Below are 10,354 nucleotides of genomic sequence, written 5' to 3'. Positions count from 1 at the left end.
AGCAACCTCAAAATCTTGGGCTCAAGTAATTCTCTTGCCTCAGCCTCCCAAGTAGCTGGGACCACAGGTGCCTGCCACAGTGCCTGACTATTTTTAGAGATGGGGTCTCACTTTTGCACAGGCTGGTCTCAAACCCATGAACTCAGGCAATCCACCCTCCTCAGCCTCCTAGAGTGGTAGGATTACAGGCGTGAGCCACCACTCCCAGCCTTGGGAGGCATGGTCAGCCCAGTGCACAGCAACTTAAAACTCCTGGACTCAAGCAATCCTCTTGCATCGGCCTCTGGAGCAGTGAGTGGCTGGGACTACAGCACCGGGAGCCACCACTCCTGGCTAATTTTTCTATTTTTAGTAGAGACGGGGTAACACTCTTGCTCAGGCTAGTCTAAAACTCCTGAGCTCAAGTAAGCCTCCCCTCTGAGCATCCCACAGCCACGGCACCCAGCTAATTGTGCCTCTTCCAATCAATAGTATTAGCCCCACCGTACGATGAGCAGACTGGGATCATCAGTCTTCTAGGATGAGCCTGGGTGCGACGGCTACTAATAAAAAGCCACAGATTTCTCCCCTCCTTATACACCTTTGCAGTGTAGCTTTGCCACTTCTTCCAGAAGGACCTAGAACAGCGGTTCTCAACCTGTGGGTCATGTCATTAAGGTGAGAACCACTGAAGTAGTTTCCACTGGCCTCAACCCGGACTGACCTATGACTTCCTTGGACCAAAAGAATGTGGTAGAAGCAACACTGTGGGACTTCTGGGCGAGTCTAGGCCTCAAGGAGCCTTGCGATCCCACCTTCCTCCTCTCCGCTGTCCCCAAGGTCTTGGGAATGCCCTGAGATCAGGCTAGCTTTTTTTTTTTTTTGCAATTTTTGGCTGGGGCTGGGTTTGAACCCGCCACCTCCAGCATATGGGGCTGGTGCCCTACTCCTTTGAGCCACAGGTACCATCCAGCCTTTTTTTTTTTTTGAGATAGAGTCTCACTTGGTCACCTTCAGTAGAGTGCCATGGCGTCTTAGCTTACAGCAACCTCAAACTCTTGGGTTCAAGCAATTCTCTTGCCTCAGCCTCCCAAGTAGCTAGGACTACAGGAGCCCACCATGAGGACCAGCTATATTTTTTAGAAGTGTGAATTACCACACTCAACCTCAGGCTAGCCTTCTGAGGATAAGAAGCCATGAAGAACAGAGATGAACTATGCAGGTGAGACCCCCAGACCAGCACTGTCACATAGGGTCATCAGTGGCTTTATGTGACTATTTTAATTAAAATTAACAAAATCGGGCAGCGCCTGTGGCTCGGTAAGGCACTGGCCCCAAATATCAAGGGTGGCGGGTTCAAACCCGGCCCTGGCCAAACTGCAACAACAACAAAAAATAGCCAGGCGTTGTGGTAGGCGCCTATAGTCCCAGCTACTTGGGAGGCTGAGGCAAGAAGCAAGAGAATTGGAGTTGGAGGTTGCTGTGAGCTGTGTGATGCCACGGCACTCTACCAAGGGCAATAAAGTGAAACTCTGTCTCTAAAAAAAAGAAAAACTAACAAAATTTAAATTTCAGGCCAGGTGAGGTGGCTCATGCCTGTCTAGAATCCTAGCAATCTGAGAGGCCAAGGCAGGTAGATTGCCTGACCTCACAGGTTTTACCAGCCTGAGCCAGAGTGAAACTTCATCTCTAAAAATAGCTGGGCGTTGTGGTGGGCACCAGTAGTCTCAGCTACTTGAGAGGCTGAGGCAAGGGAATCTCTTGAGCCTAAGAGTTGAGGTTGCAGTGAGCTGTGATGCCACAGCACTCTACCAAGGATAATAAAATGACACTCTGTCTCAAAAAAAAAAAAAAAAATTTAAATTTTAGTTCCTCAGCCACACTTGGTACATTTCAAGTGTACAATAGCTATTCAGGACAAGCAGCTACTTGTGGTGGACAGTGGAGATCCTAAACATTTACATCATTGCAGAAAGTTTTGCTGGACAGTGATGCAGAAGCCACTGTGTAAGAAAGCTAGACCATGAGTTAGGACACCTGGGAACCTCCTGCCCCAGTTGAGTTGCTAAGTGTTGGCAGCTCTTTGAGTAACCCCAGGCAAGGCCAACCTGAGAACCACTCAACTGAACCTAACCTCCAAGCTGCTGATCCACAGAACTGTGAGCAAATAAAATGGTCATTTCATTCCATGTGGGGGCAAATTAAGTTTAGGAGTGGTTTGCTGTATAGCAGTAGTTCTCAACCTTCCTAATGCTATGGCCCTTTAATACAGTTTCTGCGGGTCCCGACACACAGGCCGGTCTGAAACCCTGGACAGAAGTCATGGTGTCAGCCAATCCTTATGGAACTCACAATCTTGGTCATAAGCCTGGCACTAATGTCCTCACCCTGAAGCCCTGGACTCCCCTGCTGCTTCAGGTGCTCCTAGAGGTCCAGGTGCCCACTATCTGGCAGGTCCAGTACAGTCAGGGAAGGCCTGCCATCAATGTTGGCACTGACATAATGATGCCATGGGAAGTTGCCAGGTAGATATGATCCAAGAGCAAGCAGAACACAGAGAGCTAGAAGGGGCAGATCTGGGCACAAGCCTCAGTGCTTCCTGCCCACAAGGAAACTCCTGAAAGCCATTGGTGGGCCAGGCAGAAAGATGGTACTGCCCTTGTGTGTGACTGGGGACCCACAGCTCACCTCTCAACTTGGCCAACTATAATAGCCCCTCATGCCTCTCCCCACTGCTCCTAGACTGCCTGCAGTCCTTCCCCACTCCCCGCAGACCAGCCAGAGAACTTTGTAGAATCTGAATCTCACCAGGTCACTATCCCACTCAAACACTGTAGTTCCCTACTGTCCCCAGAATAATCCAAATATCTACCCTGGGCCCCAAGATCCTGGGCTTCTGGCCTGTGCTGGTCTCTTTCCCACCCCATGCCACTGCCTGCCCCTCTCATTTGGCTGTAGCTTTGGGGGCCTCCTTTCATTCCAAGCTCCTTCCTGTCCTGGGGACTTCACACTTGCTATTTCCAAGCCTAGAATACCTTCCACCCCTTTCCTTCAGGTCTCAGCTAAAACATCACCTCCTCAAGGGACCCTTCCAGTCATTGCAACTGTCCCTTCATTGGCTCTTCTGTTAGCTGGATCTGTGGTCCCTTCTTTATCTTTGGAATTCTTTGTCCTGTGGCTGCCTCCCCCTCTAAAAGGCCCAAGATGGGAAAGTTCCCATCAGAATTGTTCTCTTAGATCCCCAAGGCCCAGCACAATGCTTGATAGTCAATATTTGAGCTACCAAGGAACCATGAGCTTCTCTCTGAAGGCTTAGTCTGCTTAGCTCCACATGGACAGTTTACCAACTACCTGGCCAGGCTGTGGGTAGAGGTCACATCACCAGCACGTCACGTGACAGCCAGTTGGGTCTTTTTTTTTTTTTTAGACAGTCTCCCTATGTTACCCTTAGTAGAGTGCCGTGCCATCACAGCTCATAGCAACCTCTAACTCTTGGCGCTTAGGTGATTCTCTTACCTCAGCCTCCCAAGTAGCTGGGACTACAGGCACCTGCCATAACATCCAGCTATTTTTTGTTACAGTTGACCGGGGCCAGGTGCCCTACCCACTGAGCCATAGGCACCACCCCCAGCCAGTTGGGTCTTTGCAGAAGGAAACAGGAAGGGGACTGGGCTTGGAAGCCAAGAACTGACACAGGAAAGGGACATACCTGTTTTGTGCAGCTCAGGCAGGAAACGCAAGAAGATGGGGCGGGCATATAAGGGCAGCTCCTTCTCTAAGACCTGTGCAAAGTGCTCTAGGTCACAGTTGTTAGTAGCAATGGCCACAGCAGCCATTCCGGCCCGACCCTCAGTTCCTAGGGGCAATAAAGGTGGACAGTGAGTGGCTGGAGGTTTCCCCAAGTGAAGCCTCTACACACAATTCTCCCCACACATACCTGGCACCTCGACACCATACACTGCCACATCAGCCATGTCCAGCAGGCGGCTGAGTGTGCCTTCCACTTCAGTGGTGGACACATTCTCGCCTTTCCAGCGGAATGTGTCTCCTGTGCGGTCTCGGAAGTATAGGTAGCCCAACTCGTCCATCACCAGCACGTCGCCTGGCAGGAGGGTTTTATGAGGCAGAGTCTGGGCCAGGTGACCTTGGACTAGGGCTTGAGCCAGGCAGGCCTTGCTGGAGCCTAAGACTTGTGTTATCCTAAGGGCTGGGGTGGAGGAGGCCTGGGGAGATGTTCTCCAAAGGTGAGGGAAGGTCCCCTATCTCTCTCCACCCCCTAGGGAAGGGGCTGTGAAGGGTTGGGGACCCACCCACCAGTGAGGTAGGCCTGGTCCCCTTTCTTGAAGACATCCTTGGCAATCTTCTTATTGTTGGCACCCTGGTTGAGGTAGCCATCGAAGCGGCGCAGGGGGTCTTTCTGGATGATGCGGCCCACTAGCTGGCCCGGCTCACCTGGCGGGTAGGACAGGCTGACTCAGATGTGGCCTAAGCAGCCTCTGCTACCTGTCCCCCCTTGCCAAATGCACCCTGCATCTTTATCTGACTGGAGTCATACTGCTTGCCCCAGAGATGCCCCTCTTCTCCCTAGCCTGTGATCTCATCTTGGCAGGTCTAACACACTTAGACACGTGGTGATATCTGTTCACTGAGTGGATGGAAAGATGAACCACAGCTGACAGGGCAGGCTTCACAGGGACGGGCCAATATAGGCAGCATCAGCAAGCCCCTGCTCTGTGCCTTCTGCTCACAGAGCTTTATGTTCTTTACCACACTCAACCCTCAGGCCAACTTGATGGGGAGGGTGCTGCTATCAGCCCCATTTGCAGATAAGGGGACTCAGGCACAGAAATGCCAAGTAACTAGCCATGACACAGAACTAAGGGGCGGAGCCAGAATCAGTCCCAAGCAGCCTGGACTCAGTGTCCTCTTGAATCAACATGACAATGAATGAATGGACAGATGGACAGGTGAATGAATGGATGGACAACGAAATGAGTAGCCTGCGACCCTAGGAGCAGAGCTGACTGGCTGACTGATGGCCACAGAGCAGAACATGGCTCCCCAGCCACCCATGCCTGGCTTCCTAGGCCAACCTCTCCCTCGCTGACCCAATTCTGGCCTGAGACAGACCTGGCTGGCAGGGAATGCAGACACCATCGGCCCCCCGGATCAGCTCCATGGTATCTTCATTGACTCGTATCAGCCGGATAGGGTACACAAAGGACAGGATGCGGCTGTTGAAGCCACAGGCCCCCACCTGCGAAAACTGAGATTGAGGCCCGGGCTCTCCCACTGTGGGCCCAAAACCGGACAATAAGGGTGGGGGACTCTAGCACTGGAACTCTGCCCTCCTCTCAGCTCCCCACTATCTCCCATGGACCATCCCACAATGGCCTTGCCCTTCCCCAACCCAACCTGGCCGAACCTGGCCATCGAAGTTGCCCAGGCTGCAGTTGCACTCAGTGGCCCCATAGAACTCAGCCACTTGGGGGATGTGGAAGCGGCTGGAAAAGCTGGTCCAGATGGACTGCCGGAGGCCATTGCCTAATGCCATTCGGACTTGATGCTGGTTTTCTGAATCCCTGGGCGGCTGGTTCAGGAGGTAGCGGCAGAGTTCGCCAATGTACTGCACAATCTGGGGGTGGACTTGGTGTGAGTCTTCACTCCTGAGCTACCCTCACTTCACCTCCCCATCCCTCAAACCTCTCCCCTCCCCAGGGGCTGGGTTTGTAATCTCTGTCCTTCGGGCCTCAGTCTTCCCATCTAAACAATGGGAATGTTGCCCCAAGTAAACCCTTCTGAATGACTGGCCACCTCAGCTCTAAGACAGATGCCTCCAAGTGCAGCTGTGGGGAGGATAACAAGGGGACAGGAACAGCCCACCACTCCCTCCATCCCTTCCCTTCTCACTCACTGTGCAGTTGTACTTGATACAATCATCCCAGAACCGGGAAGCTGAGAATTTCTTCCTGATCACCACCGTCATTCCATGAAGCAGGCACTGCCCCATTCCCACGATGTTTCCTAAAGGATGGGGGATGGGCTCTGAGGTCAGAGACCAAAGATCCTCCCCACCAGTTGCTCCCCACCTTACCCAGGCCAACCTCCTCTCAGGTTTCCCCTGGTCTCTTCCTGCCCTGTCTACAACAATGAATATATCTCTCCTCTATTCAAACACCTTCTATGGCTCCCAGGAGAGTTTGCCCTAAACCCATAAAAATGCCCTTCAGCCAGGCAGGACAGAGCTGCCCTTTCAGGGTCCTGCCCTTCACATCTGTCTGTCTTGAGGGACCTCCTCCCAGAAGCCTCCTAGCTCCACACCAGCTCTTTCCCCTTGCTCCCTGCCCCTCCTCTATGCTCAGGAACACTCTCCGCTCTCTGCATCTGGAGGACAGGAACTACATCTATTTAAGTTTGTCTACCCTTAACCCCCTAGGACTGAGCTGCAATGCCATGCACATCTGTGGAAACGAACTGAAATATTAGACCAGCCCAGATACCCCATGGAACACTGCCAGACACACACTGTATGTAAGACTAGTGTGGACACCCCTATTTAATAGACAAGACAGATCAAGTCAATGGCCAGAGCTGTTTTTCTTTGTCTCTAAAAAAAAAAAAAAAAAGTCTCATTTTATTGCCCTTGGTAGAGTGCCGTGACGTCACAGCTCACAGCAATCTCCAACTCCTGGGCTTAGGCGATTCTCTTGCCTTAGCCTCCCAAGTAGCTGGGACTATAGGTGCCTGTCACAATGCCCAGATATTTTTTGTTACTGTTTATCTGGGGCTGGTGCCCTGCACGCTGAGCCACAGGCGCCACCCAGTTGTTTTTATTTATGTTTTTAATTTTTTTTTGAGACAAGAGTCTCACTATGTCACCCTCGGTGGAAAGCTGTGGCATCACAGTTCACAGCAACCTCAAACTCTAGGGCTTACGCAATTCTCTTGCCTCAGCCTCCCAAGTAGCTGGGACTACAGGTGCCCACCACAATGCCCGTCTATTTTTTGGTTGTAGTTGTCATTGTTGAGGGTTCGAATCCGCCAACTCTGGTGTATGTGGTTGGTGCCCTAGCCACTGAGCCACAGATGCTGAGCCTCTTTTTATGACAGAGTCTCAAGCTATCGCCCTGGATAGAGTGCTGTGCCATCATAGTTAACAGCAACCTCCATCTCTTGGGCTCAAGCAATCCTCCTGCCTCAGTTTTTCTATTTTTAGTAGAGATGGGGTCTTGCTTTTTGCTCAGACTTGTCTCCAACTCATGAGCTCAATCAAGCTATCCACCTGCCTCATCCTCCCAGAGTACAAGGATTACAGGCGTGAGCCACCACGCCTGGCCTGTTTTTTCTTTTTTTAAGAGACAGGTCTTGCTGTTTCACCTCGCTAGAGTACAGTAGTGTCATCATAGCTCCCTACAACCCCAAATTCCTGGGCTCAAGTGTTCCTCCTGCCTCTCATTTAGCTGGGATGACAGGCAAGTGCCTCTGGGTCCTGCTAGTTTTTAAATTTTTTGTTGTTGTTGTTGAGACCGAGACTCACTTGGTCACCTTTGGTAGAGTTACTGTGGTGTCTTAGCTCATAGCGACCCTCTGACCTCAATCTCCCAAGTAGCTGGGACTACAGGCACCTGCCACAATGCCTGGCTATTTTTTAGGAGACAGAGTCTAGCTCTGGCTCAAGCTGGTCTCGAACTTATGAGTTCAGGCAATCCACCCGCCTCAGCCTCCCAAGTACTGGGATTACAGGTGTTGAACCAAGACACCTGGCCACTTTTTAAATTTTTTTTTTTTTTGTAGAGACAGATTCTCACTTTATTGCCCTTGGTAGAATGCTGTGGCATCACAGCTCACAGCAACCTCCAACTCCTGGGACTAGGTGATTCTCTTGCCTCAGCCTCCTGAGTAGCTGGGACTACAGGCACCTGCCACAATGCCCAGCTATTTTTTGGTTGCAGTTTGGCTGGGGCCAGGTTTGAACCCCCCACCCTCGGCATATGGGGCCAGTGCCCTACTCACTGAGTCACAGTCGCCGCACAGTTTTTTAATTTTTTGAAGAGACAGGGTCTTACTATGTTATCCAAGCTGATCTCAAATTCCTGGCCTCAAGGAATGTTCCTGCCTCACCCTCCCATGTGCTCAGATTACAGGCTCAAGCCACTGCATCCAGCCCCAGATTTGACTCTAATGCTCATTATTTTTCTACTGTGATGTGCTGCTTGACAAGAAAAGTGGAATTCCTGTGGTTCTGGAGGGTGCTGGAGGCAGAAGGGGTGGGCCCGGGCTACCTGCTGAGTGGTAGAGAGGGAGGCAGTCATAGACAATGTCATCACGCCGCATGCGGAATCCGTAGTACACCAAGGCAGCCATGCGGTAATACCTGGGAGGGCATAGGATGAATGGCCAGGTGGGCTCCTGGGAAGAGGGGGGGCTCCCAGGCCCTGCCCACATTGATCCCCACACTGAACACCTGCCCCTCACCTGCTGTGCACCACGATGGCGGCTTTGGGCAGCCCTGTGGTACCGGATGTGTAGATGTAGAAGAGCTTATCTGAAGAAAACAGACACAAGAGTACTGTGAGGGACAGCAACACAGCACCAGGCGTGGGGCTGCACAGCGCGTGCGCAGCCTTTGACACCTGCTCCTGCCATCCATCTTCCAGGAAGCCTACCCCAAAGCCCTCAGACACAGCTCTGCTCTAATGCCTGTATCCACTCCTTTAATAGACAATTCCTGGGCCCTCACTCTGTGCCAGGCCTTAGCGGAGAAATATCACTAAAATGGGAACAGGCCCTCTCAAAAATTATAACTGACTGGGACAGTCATATGAAGACAGGGGCAATTCCAATACTGAGCGCCAAGTACCAGAGGGAGGGTGGGAAGCACAGGACCTATTGAAACCTGGTAGCAACACTTGGCCAGGAATTGTGGGAGCGGAGGTGGTGCCAAATGGGCTTCCCTGAAGGTGATGCCTGCCCCAAGTCTTAGAGCAATGGAAAACATTAGCTGTAGGAAGTGGGTTATTGAAGTAGCCCCCTTACAATTTTTACAGTAGACTCAGCCCTACCAGATTAGAGGTTCCTGGAGGTTCCAGGATGACCTTGTATGTTTCTAGCACATGCTACGTCATCTCCTGCCCTCTGTATTGTTTGCAGGGAGGGCGATAGAGTGAACCAGAGTGCCTGCCCTCAGCAGCTTCTAAAAGCACCCAGGAGACCAGATCTGCACACAAAATAAAGGTCAAAGGATGATGAAGATGACCAGCTACTGAGCATTCCTGCCACATGCTAGCTTCAGACTTGATCCACTGTATCCTCCAAGTTACCCATTAAGCAGGTTGTTATTATCTCCTACTTTATGGCTGAGGGCACCAAGGTTCAGAGGGCAGGTTAGGTGTCAAGGGCCAGAAAGGGAAGCAGCATAGCCAGGATATAAACTCAGGTCTGACTCCCTAGCCTGAGCTCTGAGCCACTAAGCAGGGTGCCTTCACAGGGAAGGGAGTGAGAAGAACAGGAGTACCAGATAGGCTAGAGCGTGTAACAGAAGAGAGGTGAGAGAGCCCCAGAGAGGCTGTTCGGAGGAGGAGGCGCAGGGAAGGCAGCCCAAAGCTGGGGGAGGATCACAGCTGGAGACACAGCAGTGTCTGGGACTAGACAGGCACTTGATGACTGACTACTCCAGGGATCTTGTTTCTTGCCCATCATCCCAACCCAACCCAGCCAAAATTCAGATAAAGTGAATTCCTGGGGTCCTCATGATCCTGCACATTAGCACTGTGAAGAGGCTCATTCAACAAATCAAAGAATTAGACTTAGTGAGCTCTGGTGCACTCAGCTCTTTGCCTGGTGCCTTTATAGATACCAGCTCATTATACCTTCACGGTAAACCCAGTGTTCTAGGATTACTATCCCCATTTTCCAGATGGAAAAAGAACAGTGACATGACTTGTTCCAGGCACACAACAAATCTGCAGAACTCAGGCCTGAGGCCATTGCTGTGTCTTGGACCCATCATAGAACTCCTCTGTGGGGACAGGAGGCCTACCTGTGAAGCCCTTGTCAGGACGACTGGGCAAATGCTTTGGAGCACCTTTCAACAAAGGATCCAGGTGCTCTGTGCTGGCAGGCACTGCACTGGGCTGCCAGGAGCCGGAGCAGAACAGGCTGAGCGAGGGTTCCAGGTTGGCATGGATCTCACAGACAGCTATAGGAGAGAAAGGGCAGGTGAGCAGGCAGGTCAGGAAACCCTTGTGTTCCCAGGGCTGGGCGTGTTATCAGGGGATACTGGATGGGCAGGGGAGAAAGGTGGGTGAATCAGCTGGGACCTCAGTGTTGACAGGAGCAACAGCTCCATCAGCTGCTAGCTAACCACAGAGTAAGC

General features: G+C 51.8%; 1 protein-coding gene across 3 annotated transcripts in view; it reads right to left on the bottom strand.

Annotated features, from left to right (window-relative positions):
- Positions 1 to 10,354, bottom strand: part of SLC27A4 (solute carrier family 27 member 4) — a 19,287-nt gene that overhangs the window by 1,894 nt on the left and 7,039 nt on the right. For 2 of the 3 annotated variants that reach the window (XM_023510533.1, XM_012802435.2), the window contains 9 exons: positions 10,019 to 10,177; positions 8,455 to 8,524; positions 8,262 to 8,353; positions 5,894 to 6,003; positions 5,405 to 5,614; positions 5,110 to 5,236; positions 4,294 to 4,431; positions 3,917 to 4,081; positions 3,689 to 3,835 (listed from right to left, as the gene is read on the bottom strand). In XM_023510533.1, the coding sequence (XP_023366301.1) occupies positions 3,689 to 3,835; positions 3,917 to 4,081; positions 4,294 to 4,431; positions 5,110 to 5,236; positions 5,405 to 5,614; positions 5,894 to 6,003; positions 8,262 to 8,353; positions 8,455 to 8,524; positions 10,019 to 10,177 (1,218 nt within the window). Of the gene's footprint in view, positions 1 to 3,688; positions 3,836 to 3,916; positions 4,082 to 4,289; positions 4,432 to 5,109; positions 5,237 to 5,404; positions 5,615 to 5,893; positions 6,004 to 8,261; positions 8,354 to 8,454; positions 8,525 to 10,018; positions 10,178 to 10,354 lie in introns of all 3 variants that reach the window. The other variant, XR_002772164.1, reaches the window with a different exon arrangement.

The sequence above is a fragment of the Otolemur garnettii genome, unplaced genomic scaffold (genome assembly GCF_000181295.1).
Source record: "Otolemur garnettii isolate 467f Iridium unplaced genomic scaffold, OtoGar3 scaffold00014, whole genome shotgun sequence".
Lineage (NCBI taxonomy): Eukaryota > Metazoa > Chordata > Mammalia > Primates > Galagidae > Otolemur > Otolemur garnettii.
Note: the sequence above shows the minus strand (reverse complement) of the source record. Positions and strands in the feature narration are given on the sequence as shown.